The 21,852-nt window shown below is 39.4% G+C and overlaps 1 protein-coding gene across 14 annotated transcripts in view; it reads right to left on the bottom strand.

Annotated features, from left to right (window-relative positions):
• The window catches only part of LOC6052855 (heterogeneous nuclear ribonucleoprotein L), a 357,965-nt gene extending 345,182 nt beyond the window's left edge, over positions 1 to 12,783 (bottom strand). For 5 of the 14 annotated variants that reach the window (XM_038253809.1, XM_038253816.1, XM_038253817.1 and 2 more), the window contains exons 1-2: positions 12,425 to 12,783; positions 11,242 to 11,780 (exon numbers count right to left, since the gene is read on the bottom strand). In XM_038253809.1, the coding sequence (XP_038109737.1) occupies positions 11,242 to 11,367 (126 nt within the window). In that variant the 5' untranslated portion in view covers positions 11,368 to 11,780; positions 12,425 to 12,783. Of the gene's footprint in view, positions 1 to 11,241; positions 11,794 to 12,424 lie in introns of all 14 variants that reach the window. The other 9 variants (XM_038253819.1, XM_038253820.1, XM_038253821.1 and 6 more) reach the window with 6 other exon arrangements.
• Between the last annotated feature and the right edge of the window lie 9,069 nt (positions 12,784 to 21,852).

Here is a 21,852-nt window from a genome sequence, read left to right as displayed (position 1 = left end):
GTTCTAATGAGGTAATGGAATATACAATCGATGATGAGGGTGTTTTTCATTAAGTTTAATTTTGACCATCATTATTTATTTGCTGGGTCAGAAACCCTGCAATTTGGTTAAAAATCTCTTATTTTAACTTGTATTTTCATGGTTTTCCTTCATTCTTTTCAAATATTTTTCACATTAGCAGAAACTGTTGTTTTACGAATGATCTGAAATGAAACCTCATCGGAGCGGTGGTGACCCACCTGAACAACGTCATCAGCACCAAAAGCGCCGAACACCGCTACAAAAACTTCGGCTCCTTGCTAAGGACGCTGAACAACGGCAGCAACAAGTTCTGGAAGCTTACCCGCAACCTCCGGAACACGGTCAAGTACAGCCCCCCCGCTGAACGTCAACGGAGACCTCGTAGCGAGCCCTTCAGCGAAAGCCGAAGCGCTCGCGAGTGCATTCGCCGCTGCCCACAACAACGAGCAACCAGGTGATCCCGAAACATCGGCCGCTGTGGAGAACGCGCTTGGCCACATCCGAGCGACAACTCCTCCCGTGCCTCCGGCCGCCCTTGTCAAGCCGAAAGAGGTCAAGGCGATCATCAGCAAGCTCAAAAACCGAAAGTCTCCGGGGCAAGATGGAATCCGGAATACGTGCCTCAAGCAGCTGCCAAGAAAAGGGTTGGTCGTCCTGACCAAAATCTTCAACGCTTGCCTGGCCTTGGGCTACTTTCCGGCCGGCTGGAAACACGCGAACGTGATCGCCATCCCAAAGGCGAACAAGGACATAACCAATCCAGGTAACTACCGCCCGATCAGCCTTTGAGCAGCCTAAGCAAACTCCTGGAACGGGTGATCCTCGCCCGGATAAACCGTCACCTAGAGACGGAGCAACTCATCCCACACGAGCAGTTCGGCTTCAAGCCGGGGCACTCAACGGTGCACCAACTCGCCCGTATCTCGGAGATGGTGAAGCGCGGTTTCCTGGCGGGGAAGTCGACCGGCATGATCCTTCTCGACGTCGAAAAGGCCTACGACTCCGTGTGGCAGGACGCCGTGGTCTACAAGCTCTTCCGCTCGAACCTCCAGCCGTTCCTGGTCAAGATCGTCGAGTCGTTCCTGACAAAGCGGTCGTTTACGGTGACGGTGAATGGCGAGCGTTCTTCCGTCCACAACATCCCCTTCGGCGTGCCCCAAGGATCAGTGCTGAGCCCGACTCTACAACATCCTTACCTCCGACGTGCCGATGATCGATGGAGTGTCGTACGCATTCTTTGCGGATGACACTGCATACTTGGCATCGGATAAGGACCCGAAGATCGTCGTCACCCACCTACAAGCGGCACAGAACAACCTCGAGGAGTTTCAGCGGAAGTGGCGCATCAAGCTGAACGCTGGGAAAACCCAGTCCATCTTCTTCACCAGGAGGCGTGCTGCTCGGCACCTTCCCCGTAGATCGATCAGCGTCAACGGCCAGCCTGCAACGTGGGACGACGAAGTCACGTACCTGGGTGTGGTACATGACAAGAAGCTAAAGTACGACAAGCACGTGAACTACATCATCGGGAAGGTGGATCGGTCCACCAAAGCGCTCTACTCCCTGCTGAATCGGCGGTCGAAGCTGAGCATCAAGAACAAGTCGCTAGTGATAAAGTACATCATCCGTCCAATGCTGACCTACGCTGCTGCGGTCTGGGGCAACTGCGCCAAATCGCACCGAAAGCGACTCCAGGTGAAGCAGAACAAGCTGCTCAAGATGGTGCACAACCTGGACCCGTGGTACCCGACCGACGATCTACACAAGCTGGCCGGCGTCGACACCATCGACGCAAGCATCGAAAAGGCAACGAGAACCTTCAGGACTTCATGTGGGATGTCAACGAATCCGCTCATCGAAGCACTCCTCCGTCAACAACTGTGATATTAGTTTTTAAGCCAAACATAGATCTAGGGTTTTTCTCAAAATTTATTTTCCCTAAAAGAACACCCAGTTAGCAAAATCTAAACTTAGAAATATGTATCCTCCCTGCAAAGGCTTATGAATTGATCTCAGTTGAAAGGTTCTCCAAATCTCTGAATTGCAAAAGTAACATCCTGGAGCAGAACTGTTAAATTCTAATAAAAACACAATTGAATTTAAATTGAAATGAAACCTAACCGTGACATTGCAGTGTTGAAAGATCATACAAAATATTGTTAGACATAATATCAATAAAAGGATAAAACAATGTCAAATTTACATTAAAAAGAATAAAATAAATAAATTTGAAACAAAATGCAGATGTCATTACAGAATAAAATATCAAAATATTCTTCAACAAAAAATAAAAACAAAAAATATATATTTTTCATGTTCATTCATATATTTATTTTCATTCATGTTAGGATTTATCTCAATATTTTGAAAATATATTTATTCGATATATCGGAAAATTTCAAAAAAAAATGAGTTTGTTTAAACTGAAAATTAGACGCATAACTATTGGCTGAGACCTCTTAAAAATTTGAGGCTTTTTTGGTGATGTAGGTGAGTTATCCTATTCTTTCCTGTTTGCCTTTCTTTCGGAAGCTTTATACTAACAACCATTGGTCCATTCTTAAACAACTTTGAAGTAAATTTATACCCATTTTCTGATATTTTGGAGAAAAAAAATTTCAGAGATGATTAAGCTTGGTCATGACTTCTACCGCAAAAAATATCACGTTACCAACAAATAAGCAATTTTGCACGCTATCGAAAATTCGATTCTTTTCGATTGCAAATTCAATTGAAAAATTCAAAAAAAAATCAAGTCGATTCTTTTCACCGATTTTCTGAAATCTATTTTTTATGAAAAATTGGCAACACTGACAAACAAACAAAAATAATAGATTTTTCAAAAATGGTTATTTTGCGCAACTAAATTTTTGGCGTGAAAAATGCAATTGAAAAAAGGTTGCTTTTTTATCTAGTGTAAGGCCGATGCAAATATTTTTCAAAGTTTTTGTCGCCACCCCCCTTCTAAATTGGTCGAAATAATTAGGGGGCGAAAAAAATATATTTTTTGGAAAAACTTCTAAGTTTTAATGAAAAATGCATTTTCCCGCGTTTATAATCATATTCAGCATGTTTGAACTCCTTTGAAAACATTTTAAATTTTCGTGAAATACCAATGTACAGTCCCACGAAAAGTTTTTTTATGCGAAAAAAAATTCCGTCCATTCCTCGCTATTTTCAAAACTTCAATAAATATTTGCATCGGCCTAACTTTATTTTCTGAAAAGTACGGTATTATGTGAAAAACATATTTTGCAAAAAAAAAACTTTAGTAAAGTAAAAAAGCATACATAATTTCGGTTCGTTTGATACCCATATTGCAAATTATAAAAATTTGAGTACTTTCGAAAAAATACTGTATTTTGTGAAAATGTTTGAATTTTCCCAAAAAAAACCTTATTATTGTGAAAAAGCATACAAAATTTCACATCGTTGATACCCATATTGCAGATTTTGAAAATTTGAGTTAATACGGCAATTTGTGAAAATTTTAGTATTTAAAAAAAACTCTTGAAAATTGAAAAAGCAAACGAATTTTCAATTTGTGAAAAAATTTGTATTTTCAAAAAAAGTATAATAATTTGAAATAGCATACGAAATTTAAAATTGGTTTATACCCATATTGCAATTTTTTTTTAAATTTGAGTACACAGAAAAAAATAATGTAAATTTGGAAGCTTTAATTTTGGAAGGTGGAATATTACCTCTTTTATGATGTAATTTTACCTCAATTTAGACTGAAAAAGTGACATTACAACAGAAAAGTGGTAAAATTACACATTTCCAGAGGTAAAATTACACATTTTTTCTGACATAAAAGATGTACCTAGAGGGTGACGAGCGGGAATTCCCGGGAAAAAATTCCCGGGAAATCGACCATTTTTGGACCTCTCGATTCCCGGGAAATTCGGTCGAGACTCCCGGGAAATTTTTAACTTATAAATATTGAAGCAAAATTATATAAACTAATCAAGAATTATTTGAAAAATTCAAAATTGTTTGGAACATTGGATGTTTAATGTTCGATGTTCAAATTCAAATAAACCAATGCTTCTCTAATCTTCATTTTCATATTTTTTTATTTTTTAAATTTTAACTTGTCAAAACTTCCAATAACTATAATCGAGAGAAGCCAAAAAATGTGGACCCCAAAATTTACCTTAAAACATACTCTGCAGTTACACCCCAGAAATGAAATGTTTTCTTTTTTATAAATCCAGAGTGTTTATAGGGCGTTATGAAAAAAAAACTCTAGAAATATTATTTTTATTAATTATTTCTAAGAGGTAAAAGCTTTTTCAAGATAAGTTCAAATTCCATATCTTCTCTCGAGCATAGCAATCCTTATTTTTTTTAATTCTAAGTACCTAAGTTAATTTTCAAGGTAATTTCTTTTTTGATGTCAAAGCGATGTAATTTTATGTTTCACGTCAACCTCAATATTAAACTCTGGAGCGGTAATCTTTGTAAAGTTAAGGTTCGCCAATTGTGAATACTCCGGTTTTCCTGATAACTGTAAATATATCTTCAATTAAAATTTACAGTTGACCTTAAAAAGGATGAAAAAAAATTAAATTGTTGTTTTGAGTCGTTCTTTATCATATTGCAAAAATCTCGATACTGGGAAACTATTATAATAAGAAGTTCATGGAACAAGTTTGTGCAACATCTGAAAAGTCACTCATTGCGAATTATGATTCATAAACATTTTAAAACAATTATAGTAAACTAGTAAGTATACCAAATTTAACAAATAAATAACAAATTTAATACTTTTCTTTTTTAAATTTTGCCACTATTGGCATAGTAAAAAAAAACTCCCGGGTCCCGGGAATTCCCGGGAAATGGCCAAATTCAACTCTCGATTCCCGGGACATTGAAAATCTCGAGAATCGTCACCCTCTAGATGTTTTTTTTTTCTGTGTATTTTCGATAAAATACGGTATTATGTGAACAATTTTGAGTATACATATATTTATACTTTGAAACTTACTACATTTTTTGAAAATATATTCTTAGTAAAATCATGATATGATATGGTCGAATTGAGGTTTTTTTTGAAAATGAGTTATCGTCCATTATCGGCGATAAGATTATCTTCGGATTAACTTCGGATAATCGTGGCTTCGGATAATCGAGTTTGGACTGTAATGGTTGTTCTATCGTCTATCGTTACAGTCCAGACTCGATTATCCGAAGCATCGATTATCCGAAGGTTTGTTTGGGACTTCAAATAATCGAATCAAGAACAACAAATTTTGATTTCGGATTTTTTTAATTTCCTTGCAATTTCCTTGCAATTAAACATCAAATTCAAATTCTGCGACCCCATTTTTGTAAAATTTGAACATTTGATTGCCTTAAAAATTACAAAAAGCCATTTTTTAATATTTCATCGCCGACATTTTGGCCGCCATCTTTGATTTGAAATTTTTAAAACACTCTAGAGTAGTTTGGTGGTCATACTTAAGCTCAGCAATCAAAAATAAGCAACGGAATTTTGTTTTTCGATGCGAGACCTCCGAATAATCGAGTCTGGACTGTACCGTTATCGTCACACGATAATATTATCGACGATTATTTTATCGATTAGCAACCTTGCTCTCGATGCTTTTTAATCTTCACCTAGTAAAAGAAAATTTTATCTTCTTCTCTTATATGGAAGCATTAATTTTATCGTTTGCCGTATTTTTACCAAATTCGGTAGATTCTCCCGAATTTTCAACAGGTGAAAAAATCGGTCGGTAAATCGGTAGACTGAAAACTAACGATTTCGGTTGAACTTAACCAAAATTTGGTTTAGCAGTTAATTCAAGTTTATCAAATCTGAGTGTGTTACAACCCAATTTTATAGATTTCAGTTTACCGATTTGTACATCAGTTGAAAAATTAATAAATTAACCGAATTTAGGGAAATATTAAATTATGTATAAATAACCTTTTTTCAAGACCGTCACATATTTCCATCAAACTTCCCACGAACACAAACAAACAGATCAATTCCTCATCTTCCGCTTCCCTTCACCGGATGGCAATACCTGGTATCCTGATACTATTCGGCATGCCCAAACCTTCCAAACCAAAGGGAATCATGGCTCACGAGTGATGGAAACGAATACAGAAGGCTCATTTTCCGGTCGAGCGCCGATTTTGCGTCACTGGAACCCACTTCAAAGCTGGCGATTGGAAAATTTCCCCAAAAAGAAAGGAACAAACCATACGCCTTTACAAGAGTGGGAAAATTCCGAGAAAGGACGACAGGTTTTTCTCTACATGGAAGGAAAAGCAAACAGAAAATTGAATGACGGGGAAATCAGCAATAAAGCAGAGCCCCCCTCCGCGCGAAGCAGCAAGTGACAGATCTGTCAACACTCGCCCACCAACTGACAGGCAGCGCAGTCACAGTGTTGGGGGGGATGCGTGGGCGGCCTTATTTCGCCGTGGGAGAATAATTTCAAGCCGCTTTAGCAGACAACACAAATACCAGCAGGATAAATACGTCATCCTGCAAGGATTTATGTTTGTACACAAGTGCAACTTTTTTCCTCTCCTTGTCATTCAGCCAGTGGAAAACCCTTCAAGTGGCCACTTTCGCTCGCTACCTTGTCCCTTCTGTTGACGAAAGGGTGTTTACATAATCGACATTTACCGCGGTGGCGGCCGGTTCGGTCCTGTCCTGATGCATGCCACGCAACACACACACACACTTACACCTCTGGAGGATCACTATTGACACAAAGATGACGGTGGAGCGGACGATTTTCCTCTTTATAGGAAGAAGCGAAAGAGTGGAAAACAGGCAAGGGTGTCGCAGCGTTGCCATTGTTCGGGGTTGGAATTTTCATCTCGGGTTTCCCGGAAATCGGTAGCGGAGGAGGGTTGATATAAATTTTAGACATAAATTTAAAGATTTATGGTAGAGCAGACGTCGGTCATAAAATGTTTAAATCTTTTGATTTAATTTTCAATTTTCTTCGAACAAAGGCATAGGGGAAATATATTCATTTTCGTCTACTTTTCAATTTATTCTCGTCATTTTTACCGATGTCTCTGTGCTCTCTTGTGCTAAGCTTGCTGGTTTTCAGTATGTTAGCATAAGAGAGCACAGAGGCATCGATACATCAACAATAGATAATTCAAGCAAAACAATGTAAAAGGACCTAAGTCGAAAATCAAAACAAACGAGATTTTTCATGCAAATGATGCACTAAGTCTTCAACTATCGCTATATATCGAAAAAAGTTCAAAAAGTTGATTTTTTTTATTAATAAATCCCAATTTTACTAAGGGTCAAAGTAATTTCGATTGGGTTTGTTTTCAACATCCACATAGCCCCTTTACTATAAAGGACCAATGTGAAAACTGGAGATGTTTTGTTTTGAAATCGTGTTATCTCAAGGGACAAACAAGATGTTGTTTATAAACAAAATTGAAATCAATTTGGCCCTTTGCTTCAAATTATGTTTTTTTATATTGATTTCTGCTTTAAATAAAAGAAAATCCCGGTCATTTTTACAAATTTCGTTAATTTACACGGTACTAATCAGCTCCGACGTGATGCGACTTGCAGCGATAAAGTGGCGGAGAGCGTTCGGCGACGGTGAGAAGTCTGCTGTAGGAACGAGCTCATTGGTACCTGTGTCGGGAGTGTCCGCTCCAGGAAAGGGAGCGGCTTGGAGTAATGGCCATTTGCGGAAGAGACACTTCATACAACGTCACAATTGAAATAAACGTAACCCAACAATGTTTGCAAATAGATTTTATTTATTCGGTAACTTCATTTTTCCTTCGATCCGCAGTCTTCGGATCCAATCTTCGGTTGGATAATGATAGAAACTCCATCGTGGAACATTGGCCATCGAATTTTCGATCTTCTCAAATGTCATTTTTGAGTACATTTGGCTCCATATACACAAAAATGGCTTATATCGAGGTTTTTAAGCGAAGATGGCGTTCGAATGGTGAACGTCCGAAATGTCAAAATCGCGCAGTAGCACCAACATTAGAAAAAAAATGTGGCTGTCATGCCATGGCACACTTTTTTCGTAATGTTGGTACAACTGCGTGATTTTGACATTTCGGGCGTTCAACTTTCGAACGTCATTTTCGCTTAAAAACCTGGATAGGCCTAGGATAACAAGTCTGAGAGGGTCGGGTACAAAGACCGGAAAAATTCATGATTTGAGCTGGAATTGCTCATGGTATCATAATTTTCTGGAATTTATAATTAAATTCAAAATAAAATACTGCAAACAACATTACTTCAAATGCAAACTTTTTTTAATGCAAAAATTCTCTTTTGCTGAAATTTATGAAAATAAACAAAATGTGTATCACATTTATTTTGCTGATTACTTTAAGGATTTGCTTCGTTTTAAAGATATTTCTTTTTCTAAAATCTCAGTAAAATTTAAATAGCTGAATAATAATTTAGGTGGCGAAAATTCTGCATAATTTCAAAATATTTAAAATTTTACTTGTATCTGGAACTACTGCTAACTTTATCAGACACTTTTCTGTACATAATTATGCTTAAATAGAACATTTTTGTGGCTATTTTGAGCAGATTTTAGAGTGCCTTGAAATTGCCGTGAAATCCATGGTTTCAAAAACTAACATGCCGCGTAATTTCGATTTTTTGCCGTGAAAAATCCCTAGCCCTACAAATAAGGTTGTTATATTTATATTTTAATGATCATTTTTAAGATATCCAACTCTGCTCTGAATCAATCTTATTTAAATAAATTCATAGGAAGGTTCCGGAGGAACGAGAAATTTGTTCGACCATGATTTTGATTATTTTTTCGACAGTTAATTTTCAAAACTTCAAAACTTAGACAATCAATTTTTTACCAACATTAAAAATTTCCAAAACATTTTTCGTTTTCGTTTTCGTTTTCGTTTCGTTTTACGGAGCAAGGTGGGGGACGCGGCCTCAAGTCAGTCCAAGTCCGGTTTCTTGTGGAAAAAAGGGTAGTGGCCGAACTAGTATTGCATACCAAATGAACACCACCGGAAGATATAGGGGATCGGGAGGGGGAGGTGAAAGAAAATTAGTGTTGATGTGAGTAGTAAGAACTTGGATGATTTGAGCAGTTACGGTAATCTAAGTTTAACACTGAATAAAGAAAATCTGAAATTGTGATTCAAAGTAAGAAGGCCCGGAATAAATTAAATTATTAGTTAATTAAATACGAAAATGTAACTAATCGGAGATCTATACAAAAGAAACCTATGATGTATTCCAAATTTAAAGGAAATAAAAATACTAGAGAAAAAGATGAAAACTAACTGCCGACCTGTCACGTCCGTCAATAGTCTTGTCGTACATTACAACTAGAAACAGATCTGCCAATGAAATGTTACACTTCGTTCAAATCAACTAATCATTTCAGTCCAATTATTCATCGACGGAAAACTATCTAACTTTAATCAACAACCTAAACTAAACTGTCTGAAAGTAAATTTAATCTCAAATCCCCGAATGTTTTATTATAACGCCAAATAAGATAAAGGATCTTGTTTTTAAACCAGTCTTGCCGCTTCCAAAACCAATAAACATAAATGAACAGTTCATAAGTTGAACACTAGTAATTAAGACGACTATTTCATGCCATTCATTTCATTAGGGCATAGAGCTTTGCAAACAAGAGTGCATCTCTATTATACCTTATGTAAACTGTCATTTGAGTGAAGGAGACACACTCCTGTTCACAAAACCCATGCACCCTTTTGAAATGTTAGGCTCCATTTGATCGTCAAGACTCCAGTAGACCCTCGATTCGCAACAATGGTCGATACAACCATAATCCAAAAACCGTTAGTTCAATAGATTAACGAATTTTGTCCGATATCATCGCACTATTGATTGACCGAGACTCTATGGAAATTTTGACATATCAAAATGCTACGTAATAATATTTTTTTTAAATAAATTTCAAAATCTATTCTATCCTACAATGCCTAAAAGAGGCCTCTGTTTCTGTTGTGAGTAAGCGCTGGTTTCAGAGTTCATTTTTCAATTTAAAAGGGGTGGGAGACGACTAATTTGATTTGCTTCATGAACTCCTACTCGGCCTTGGGACCACCTCTTAAGACACTGATGGCTCCTAGCTAGGAATTAAACCTAGACACAGCGTCGAGGCCCGCTTCGCATGGCAAAAATGTTGGCTGGGGGGAAGTGATATTATCACGAAATTTTATTTTAAAGCCAACATTGCTAACGGCGTCGAGGTCCTTACTCATGCCCAAGGTAAAAATTTCCAAAACATTTTTTTAAAGATATTCAGTATCTTGTGTTACTGTTACTGTTTATGTTGATCGTATAGACAAAGAGATAATGAAAAAAAAACTTCTGTGGTGATATAAAACGTTTGGACAAACGTAAGTCCAAGATTTAATCAAATTTATTTTATGATTCCTTAAAAAATATTGCTTTTGGAATAAACAATTTGTGATTGTCAATATTATTCTTATTTTTTTTTAAGAAAATGAAAATCCGACCCACATTTGGATAAGGACGGCAAGGATTATAAGCATTTTGGCAGCATGATCTATTTTGAGAATTTTGTGCAAAATTGACCTGAAGCTTGAGAATTAGCAAATATAGTTCTAACTGTAAATATACTTGTCCGCCTTCTTCTTTTGTTGCTCCAGAATTTATGTTAAAATAATGATGTATCACCCAGTTTGTCAAAAAAATAACAAATCTAGAAAACAGTTTAAAATACTAACAATTTCCTACACCAAAATAATTGAGCGAACAGAAGGCTTCCTAATCAGCAATTCCTAGGCAGCACACACTTTTCCGGCATTTTTCGTCCTGTTTTCCCCATTCATCCACCCACCCTTTTTGGTTCACCCATTTTCCCTTTTTCCCTACAACATCGACGCTGTCATTTCACGCATCTGTATTTGTGAGCCATTTTCGTCCTTTCTGATACCGCACAGAGTCCGTACAACTGCCTGGTGGACACAAACACAACTCCAGCCAGCACGGACAAGGGAAAATCCCAAAAATAATTCCTTGCTGCTGCTGCTACCTCTACACCCTTCTGTTTCGTCAATAGAAGGGAGACTATGAATGAAACCCGAACCCCACCCGCAATCACCCTCGCGCGGGACAGTTCCAGACTACGAACGAATTCCTTCGATATTGGAAAGGGTGCCCCGTTTTCCACCATTTTCCTTGCTCCCCTACCCCTCCTTCGGAAAACTTACCCGACTGTTCAGCGGAATCGTCTCGATCATCTCCTGGCCGGTGCAGAGCCGCTTGTTGTGCGGTCCGTCCTGGCCACCGCCGCCGCCACCCCCGGCCCCGTTCGAACCATTGAACGCCATGATCATTTGGGGGTTGTTGCCACCGAGGCCGCTAGTGCCGCCGCTGCCGTACGGGGAGTACTGCAACTGCTGCTGCTGCTGCTGGTGGCCACCGCCGATTGACTCGATCGGGAAAATCTTGGTGCCGTTTGACGCCGCCGTGGTGCCGGTTTTAAAAGGGGGGGTTGGGTGGTTGGTGGGTTGATGCTCAAGTGTCAAACTGCTGCTTTGTTTGGCGGAGCAAACAAAACAATCACGCGCGCGACCACAACAAGACTAAAACTCTTGGATTGATTTTATTGCACAATTTGCACACCCATACACTTTTTCCTTTATTCACTTGCTTGCTTCACTTTTCCTCTTTTGATGCTTTACTTCTTTACGATTCTTTGCTTTCTTTACTCCGCGACTTTTTTCCTCTCGCACCGCAATTCGCCGAGCTGCTTAAATTTACTATTATTTTACTTGATTTTCCTCTTTCTTCCTTTATTTCTCTTTCTCTCAAGTCTACGCCGAGACGCGCGACGCAACACACACACACTCCTACACAAACAATACGCACGCAGAGTGCCGTGATTTTTCCTCCCGCAATTATCTACCGTTTTGCGCGAGCTCTCTTTTTTTGCTATCAGCTTTCGCTCTCTTCTTCCCTGCTAAAACAATGGATTTTCGCTCTCTCTATACCACTTTCGGCCTTCTCTTCTTTTCCTCTTTTCACGCACGGACCCTCCACGCACACGCCTGATATCAAAAACAATTAAATTCGAACAACTATTTTCTTGACAGACCTGCTGTCACAATTACGCGACAAACCTGACGTTTTCAGAAATGGAAAAACCGGAAACCGGAAGCAAGAATATCTAAGAAGGCGCTGCGCGCGGGGGTGGTGTCGTTTTTCCGATTGTTCCTGTGTTCCCTTCTTCGCGACGCGACTTGTTCAAGTGTGTATGTGTGCGTGTATCGCTGTGTAGCTGTGTGTGTGTGTGCGCGCGTGTGGAAAACCACGCAAATTTCTCCCTAGAACTAGTCGCGTGCTCCGTCCCTCTTTCACCAACAACGAAACCAAATGTGTGTCTGTATTTACCTCTCTTTCGCGCTTCGCGCGTGTGTGAATGTGTGTAGAACGGTGTGTATTTTGTCGCGCACTGTGCTCTCTTTTTTGACGTTTCAGCGATTGCTGCGATTTGAAGGAATTTTTCCTGGGCTCTTCCTCCGTCGATTCAACGCCGGATATGAAACGTTACCGGAAGTGACGGATGCTAGCACGGACCCGCGGTCAACTCCGGACAGACAGTAGTGTCGAACCAGAACTCTCTGCCTCGCTCGTGAGAACGCTGTGTCGCGACTTTGAACTCCGCTGTGTGTAGTGTAGTGTGAGCTGTGGGAGAGCTGTCACGACTTGAACGGTCCGCGGCCTGGGTGAAACTGAAAGTCTCTGAACCGCCGCGGACGGACGGCCACCAGCTTGGAGCGAACACAGCTCCGCGTGTGGCACCAGTCATCCCGCTCTGGCGCTGGACGATGCTAGCGCGCCATCGCGCTCACGCGCACGGCTGATAGCAGAGCGCAAGAGCAGAGAGAGCGAGCGTTGAAAAAGATAAGAAACGCGGAGAGAGACCATTGGCCAGGGATATCAAATCGCGTGGAAATCATAGTGGTACATCCACGGTAAGAAGCAGGAACGCAACGAATAATGCCGTACATTTGGCATCTCTGGACGGGGGAGAGAGCGTGGTGAATCAAGAAGCGACATGCGCTAGTCGCGAGATTGATTAGAGCAGAAGGAGTAACCAGAGTAGAAAAGGAAAAGCGCAGCGACGACGCATCACGAAAGCGAATGACGGGGGAGACGTCAAGAAGGGAATTAGAGTAGGTGAACAAACGAGTAGGGTCAAGAATTTGTTTTAAAATACGTAAAATCCAATGATTCTCGGATTAGTTTCCAAAAGGACGTAAGAGCCGTTGGTAAACAAAGCCCTTTTTGCATCGGTATTCGTCCTACTTACAAAAAACTAATTTCAAAAATGCTTGAGATTGTTCATCCACACGCCCTGCATGTCCCCTAAATTAAAATTAAATGAAAGTTTGTTTCAACTTGGAGAAAAACGAAAATTACGGTCGTCACGTTGTTTTTTACGGCTTTTTTGAAAACTCACCAAAGAATTGGGCACTAAATCCCTATGTAAATTTTTATGTACAACGGTAAAAAAAACACGATTAAAAACCATTTCTGATCACCTTTTTTTTATTTTAATGCAAAAAAAAAATAATTTGACAAGACAACATTTTTTCGAAGGAGAGCAGTTCTCTAGGATTTCGGTCATTCGATTTTTTTTTGTATTTTTTAATCCGACTGAAACTTTTTTGGTGCCTTCGGTATGCCCAAAGAAGCCATTTTGCATCATTAGTTTGTCCATATAATTTTCCATACAAATTTGGCAGCTGTCCATACAAAAATGATGTATGAAAATTCAAAAATCTGTATCTTTTGAAGGAATTTTTGATCGATTTGGTGTCTTCGGCAAAGTTGTAGGTATGGATACGGACTACACTAGAAAAATAATACACGGTAAAAAAATTTGGTGATTTTTATTTAACTTTTGTCACTAAAACTAGATTTACAAAAAACACTATTTTAATTTTTTATTTTTGATATGTTTTAGAGGACATAAAATGCCAATTTCCAGGTTGTGCAAAATCATTGACCGAGTTATGAATTTTTAATCAATACTGATTTTTCAAAAATCGAAATTTTGTCGTAAAATTTTCAACTTCATTTTCGATGTAAAATTAAATTTGCAATCAAAAGTACTTTAGTGAAATTTTGATAAAGTGCACCGTTTTCAAGTTATAGCCATATTTAAGTGACTTTTTGAAAATAGTCGCAGTTTTCATTTTTAAATTAGTGCACATGTTTGCCCAGTTTTGAAAAAATATTTTGAAAAGCTGAGAAAATTCTCTATATTTTGCTTATTCGGACTTTGTTGATACGACCTTTAGTTGCTGAGATATTGCAATGCAAAGGTTTAAAAACAGGAAAATTGATGATTTCTAAGTCTCACCCAAACAACCCACCATTTTCTATCGTCAATATCTTAGCAACTAATGGTCCGATTTTCAATGTTAATATATGAAACAATTGTGAAATTTTCCGATCTTTTCGAAAAAAATATTTTCAAAATTTTCAAATCAAGACTAACATTTCAAAAGGCCAAACATTCAATATTACGCCCTTTTAAAATGTTAGTCTTGATTTGAAAATTTTGAAAATATTTTTTCGAAAAGATCGGAAAATTTCACAATTGTTTCATATATTAACATTGAAAATCGGACCATTAGTTGCTGAGATATTGACGATAGAAAATGGTGGGTTGTTTGGGTGAAACTTAGAAAACATCAATTTTCCTGTTTTTAAACCTTTGCATTGCAATATCTCAGCAACTAAAGGTCTTATCAACAAAGTCCGAATAAGCAAAATATAGAGAATTTTCTCAGCTTTTCAAAATATTTTTTCAAAACTGGGCAAACATGTGCACTAATTTAAAATAAAAACTGCGACTATTTTCAAAAAAGTCACTTAAATATGGCTATAACTTGAAAACGGTGCACTTTATCAAAATTTCACTAAAGTACTTTTGATTGCAAATTTAATTTTACATCGAAAATGAAGTTGAAAATTTTACGACCAAAATTTCGATTTTTGAAAAATCAGTATTGATTAAAAATTCATAACTCGGTCAATGATTTTTGCACAACCTGAAATTTCTGAAAAGTTGGCATTTTATGTCCTCTAAAACATATCAAAAATAAAAAATTAAAAATAGTGTTTTTTGTAAATCAAGTTTTAGTGATAAAAGTTAAATAAAAAATCACCAAATTTTTTTACCGTGTATTATTTTTTCCAGTGTAGTCCGTATCCATACCTACAACTTTGCCGAAGACACCAAATCGATCAAAAATTCCTTCAAAAGATACAGATTTTTGAATTTTCATACATCATTTTGTATGGACAGCTGCCAAATTTGTATGGAAAATTATATGGACAAACTAATGATGCAAAATGGCTTCTTTGGGCATACCGAAGGCACCAAAAAAGTTTCAGTCGGATTAAAAAATACAAAAATTAAAATTGAAGAAAAAAGACCGATTTCGTAGAGAATTGCTCAGGAACAACTATGGTCCCCTTGGAACGAGCTGTCAAGTAGGAGCTTTTCTGTCAAGAAGGACCGCGCGGTTAATTTTTAAAAATTGATTTAAAAATCCATTTTAAACTCTTAGTGGTCGTACAAAGGATCATTGTACTAAGAAAAATAAGCTTTATCACTGTAAACACAGACAACAGACGTAGCGGCTAGAACAAAATAATTTGAAAATCGTGTGTAAAAACATGGCAGCCGCATCCTGCTAATCTACTAGCGCCATCTGTTAGCCTATTGCCACTCTCTAAAGCAGCCATGATGGTTTTCTGAGAAGGTGTGTTTAAAAATGCATCACCCAAAATTTTTTAAAAAATATTTTATTTCAATTTTTCGAAAAAATGTAAACAAGTAAAGATTAAGTTTTTATGCTATAGTAAATCTACTTAAATTGTTAATTAACACGATTTACGAGCACATAGATGTTTTTTTTTCATGTAATTATCGATATTAAAAAATAGTCTAGTTTGATGCTTTTATAAACACAGCAACCAAGGCCGCGCATGAGGCTGTCAAATTATTGCTGGTTGTGTTTATAAACAAAACCAACAGAGGAGAGCGAAAAGGAGGAGGAGACCCGGTGGAAATCGGGAGGATGGGCAAGCGTTTTTTGGAGGAGAAAAGATCCGGAACCAGAAACGAAACAATCCGGAACTGGTTCCGATAGAGTCTGGAAGCCATCGGCACCGTCAGCAAGAGCTATTATCACGGCCAACCCCGTAAACGTTTTGACCCCAAACGACCGCATTCCGAAGATTATCTCCGGAACCGACAAACCAGCTACCACGATCACTTCAACCCTCACGTCTAAGACACCAACCTCTTCAACGCCCTCGAAACCCACCCCACCTTCAAGTGCCGCCACTTCCGGCGAACCCTAAACGCCATACCAAAGGCCTAAATCTTGAATGTTCTCCCCGGCGCGTCAGTTTCCCCCATCGGATTTCCAGTGCAAGCGATCCTCAAACACCCCCACACCTTCCCCTTCCCATCCTCTTCCATGAGTGGCACCAGGTTCAAGAAGCGTAGCCCCATCATAGAGGTCATTTTGCGAATCATGCTGACAAGGAACACAAATAACGACGCCGTACTCCAATCGGCAATCCGTCGGGGCTAAAATCGGTTCAGGAACCAGGTTGGCCACTTTGGTTGCCTCACATTTGTCAAGCAGCTGCAAGCGCGAGAGATTTTGTTGAAATCGGCCGAAATCAACTTTTCATCCAGAACAAACGATTACAAACGTTGAAAACAAACAAAGTGGAAAATGACATGAGGCGGAAAGCGATATTTTGACAGTGGGCAATGTGTCAGGAAAAAGCGACTGCAGCGCCACAAACGGATTGCTACAACTAAAAAAACTGTAGCAATGATTTACACAAGGGAAGAATCGAGCCCAAACGTCTGTTGTCTGTGCTGTAAACAAGAATATCAGCAACCTATGCTTCATTTTAGGACCCAATTATGCGTAGAAACACAGAAATCGGTCGAAAAATTGCAATCGCGTTTTTCTCAGTTGCACTTCTTTGAACATGGGACAATTATGCGCAGAACGGCAGTATTGTACTCAGAAAAATAAGCTTTATCAATGTGAACAATAATATCGCAAACTAAAGCTTAATTTTAGGATCCAATTGACGACCATTGGATTGTGAGTCCAACTGCCTACTACTCCACTGAGACAAGACCGAGGGAGACGACTCCTACACCTGGACTGAGCTTACGACCTAAGTTCTAGATTAAACCGGGGCCAACATTTACTTCCCCGTCCGACGGAAGGCGTAATCAGACAAATCTCGTCTCGAAAAATGTTACCGGGGCTGACTGGGACCGAACCCAGGTCAACTAGGGTGAGAGGCAACCACGCTTACCACTGCACCACCGACCCCAAAGGTGGGTCTAGGAGGTCTAATTAAGATGTTAATTTTTCAAGTGATTTTATAGCTTTCCCTCAGTATGGTAAGGAATGCATAACTGCATTTCTTGAAATTTTTACTTAGTGTGCAAAAGAATTAATTTTAAAAAATAGGAAGCAGTCGTAGCTCAGTGGTTACGATGTTCGCTTTATAAGCGAATGGACCTGGGTTCGATTCTCAACTATTCCCAACGAGAAAGTTTTGGAACAGACTCTGTGGTTTTTTAATTGAATTATTGAGCTTTTGGCTTAGAAGGTCCTAATATCCGAAGTGAAATGTTGCCAAGGCCTTCGGATGCCGAGCTCCCGTAGTGTAGTGGTACGGGTTTCGCTTTGTAACCGGAAGGTCGGTGGCTTGAACCCCATCTGGCGAGGCAAAAGGGGAAGGTGGCGGTCGAGGGGGATTTCGGCTGCTGCGGGAATTTACTTTGTCAAATCCCGGGGAGGCTTTGAGACCCATCCAAGCTCTCGGACGATCTGTTGGCGACTGAGTCTGAGCGTTGAAGAACTCTGTAGCAGTACACAGAGAAGAGCTTCAAATGTTACTTTCGACTCGGTCACATGCTCTCAAGCAAAATTCGAGCTGAAGATTGGGCTATATGATCGGTAACGATCTCTAGATGGGTAAAAAATAAACGAGATTTCCGCTCAATCTCGCCCATCTCCACGTCCTCGGATCGGTCTCTCGTGCTCGTGTTGCATGGCATTGTTCTGGGGAATGAGAGGGGGCAACTGCTCGAATAATTTGTCAATACTGTCTCGCTCAAACAATAGCGTTACGGAAGATGATCGTTTGGCAGACTGTAGACAGCAGCAAAACAGAAAACCTGAGAACAGATCATACTATAATAGATACGCAAGCGTCGCAGTGGTCCGTGTCTGCTCACAGTAAAAAAAAAGTCAGCTTGACACTTCGTTCAAATGTAGCATCAGAAAATTTAAAATAAGAAGTATATTGAATAAACGGCGAGCCAATAACATAAAGATCATTGAAATATGTTAGCTCAAAGAAATAGCTTTTATTTAGATTCAAATAAGATATATTTCTCATCATGTTTACATTATAATCTTAATTTCTTTATATGACCAGCTTGAGGAACTCCGGAAGCAGCTTGCTTGGAAAGACCACAGACAACAGACGTAGCGGCTAGAACAAAATAATTTGAAAATCGTGTGTAAAAACATGGCAGCCGCATCCTGCTAATCTACTAGCGCCATCTGTTAGCCTATTGCCACTCTCTAAAGCAGCCATGATGGTTTTCTGAGAAGGTGTGTTTAAAAATGCATCACCCAAAATTTTTTAAAAAATATTTTATTTCAATTTTTCGAAAAAATGTAAACAAGTAAAGATTAAGTTTTTATGCTATAGTAAATCTACTTAAATTGTTAATTAACACGATTTACGAGCACATAGATGTTTTTTTTCATGTAATTATCGATATTAAAAAAATAGTCTAGTTTGATGCTTTTATAAACACAGCAACCAAGGCCGCGCATGAGGCTGTCAAATTATTGCTGGTTGTGTTTATAAACAAAACCAACAGAGGAGAGCGAAAAGGAGGAGGAGACCCGGTGGAAATCGGGAGGATGGGCAAGCGTTTTTTGGAGGAGAAAAGATCCGGAACCAGAAACGAAACAATCCGGAACTGGTTCCGATAGAGTCTGGAAGCCATCGGCACCGTCAGCAAGAGCTATTATCACGGCCAACCCCGTAAACGTTTTGACCCCAAACGACCGCATTCCGAAGATTATCTCCGGAACCGACAAACCAGCTACCACGATCACTTCAACCCTCACGTCTAAGACACCAACCTCTTCAACGCCCTCGAAACCCACCCCACCTTCAAGTGCCGCCACTTCCGGCGAACCCTAAACGCCATACCAAAGGCCTAAATCTTGAATGTTCTCCCCGGCGCGTCAGTTTCCCCCATCGGATTTCCAGTGCAAGCGATCCTCAAACACCCCCACACCTTCCCCTTCCCACCCTCTTCCATGAGTGGCACCAGGTTCAAGAAGCGTAGCCCCATCATAGAGGTCATTTTGCGAATCATGCTGACAAGGAACACAAATAACGACGCCGTACTCCAATCGGCAATCCGTCGGGGCTAAAATCGGTTCAGGAACCAGGTTGGCCACTTTGGTTGCCTCACATTTGTCAAGCAGCTGCAAGCGCGAGAGATTTTGTTGAAATCGGCCGAAATCAACTTTTCATCCAGAACAAACGATTACAAACGTTGAAAACAAACAAAGTGGAAAATGACATGAGGCGGAAAGCGATATTTTGACAGTGGGCAATGTGTCAGGAAAAAGCGACTGCAGCGCCACAAACGGATTGCTACAACTAAAAAAACTGTAGCAATGATTTACACAAGGGAAGAATCGAGCCCAAACGTCTGTTGTCTGTGGAAAGACGCCGTGAAGGCAACGACGGTCCAGAAGCATCAGAGCGACCTGGAAGTGCAGCAACTGCTGCTCGCCGAATCAAAGATAAGAAGATTTAATAAAGCCTATTCAAATGTGGTGACTTAATAAACATCCAATAAAATAAAGATCATTCAAATGGAGTGTTTGGTGTCATCGCGCTTTGTTGGTAAACAGATGACATGCTGGCGTTGTGCTCTAACGGTGGTGGGTGGTGTTGACTACCGAGTCTGGGTGTTGGGTGGGAGGCTCATTGGTTCAGTGATGTTGGTTTGCGAGTGATCGGTGGCGGTTGTGTTTCAAAGATGGAAGGTGGACTTCTTCATCTATGAAAGCGAACAATTTCTGCGAGTGGAGGATTATCAACTATCATCTGGTGAGTTCGTTCCATGTTGCGTGTTTACTTGATTTTTTTTTAAGTATGTGTGGGAGATATATGCCCTTTTTTGTTGTGAATCCTATTTTTTAATGTTGTTGGTATTTTTTGTTTTGTTTTATTTATTTCTGCCTTTAAAAATTGTCCACGTTGTGTTCGGGTCGTCGCAAACTATTAACGGTTTAAATTGTTTCTACACTTTGGCAATTACTTTAAATCAATTCGATTTGATTTTTGAACAATCAAGTGAGTTCATTGATCATTAGTGCAGTACCTATGAGGACGCGCAGTCTTGTTTTTTGTGTTATTTTCGTCTCTTTTGTGTCGCTGTTTGTGTGCATGGGGTGATTGGTCTTCTTCTTCTTCTTTTTCATTTTACTTAGTTCGCGCGTTCGTTGGCCGATGAGATTTTTTGTTCTCTTTATATAGTTTTCGATAAAAACGATCCGAGTTCGTTAGGTTTATCGCGTAACAAAATTATTTTGTTTCATCAAGAACGTCGTGTGGTGCGCGAGTCTTTTTTGTGTTGAAAAGACCTTCCCATAGCTCCGTAGCTCGGAGGGCTCGACGTCGGTTGTTTGTGTGTTAAGCCCTCTCCATAGCATCGTAGCTCGAGAGGCAACGAAAATCAATACCTTATCTAGCTAACAGAAAGAAGATCGGAAGGCATTTGATGATTGAGTTCGTCGCGTCTATTCCGTAACAAATTCATGAACTAAATGATTATATAATTAAAAATCAGACTACGCTATCATTGCAGCATTGTTTTTAACACCTCATTTTATAAATAAATATTATTTGGTTTTATCTTTCCACAGCCGGCTGTCTAAGATTAAACCATTTCATTAAAAATTTAACAACAGTTAAACGGGAAATGTCTCATCCGCAGCAACCGATTGTTTGCCTTGAGAATAAAATATAATACCTTTCAAAAACACTATGATTTTGGGTCGCATCATCATCTTCTATGATGAATCCTGACCAAACACCCTATCCTACTAACCAATTTTCAGGTTCCTGGCGCTTGTGGGGTGTAAGCACAGAGTAAATCAGCTGCCCTAGTAGCAACCTGCGCTAACTAACATTCCCGTCCCTTAAAATCGAGATCTACAAACTGACATGGCGGGCGCCGTTGGTGGCCAATGACTGTTACCTATTCGCAACTGATCTTGTTTTGGAAGTCAAGGTGTTTTATCTTTTCAGCGCATTCATACATGCTGTTGATAAGGGAAATACCACTTGATAGTCGAAGCCTATGATCAGTAGTGCTGAAAGGATATTACGGTTCTGTTCAGCAACGGAGAAGGACAACCATGGGTGGTCTCTCATGCTCATGCTCATGCTCAATAAAATAAAGATCATTCAAATGTGGTGGCCTAATAATTGTTTAACATTTCGAGTTTTGTGAAAAAGTTACCTGTTGGCTTGGAATTTGCAAAATAGTTCGAGCTGTCAAAATGGTTATCCACCCTTTTCTCGTGTTGCTCCAAAAATAAGATAAAGATGTGGTGGCTTAAGTGCCAATACCACCAATAATACCAATCTCTCTCTGGATTTCAACCATCAACTTGACAACACCCGAGACAACACCTGTTCTTCTTCAACCA

The sequence above is a fragment of the Culex quinquefasciatus genome, chromosome 2, assembly GCF_015732765.1.
Source record: "Culex quinquefasciatus strain JHB chromosome 2, VPISU_Cqui_1.0_pri_paternal, whole genome shotgun sequence".
Classification (NCBI taxonomy): Eukaryota; Metazoa; Arthropoda; class Insecta; order Diptera; family Culicidae; genus Culex; species Culex quinquefasciatus.
The sequence above is the reverse complement of the archived record's forward strand: the minus strand, read 5'-3'. Positions and strand labels throughout refer to the sequence as shown.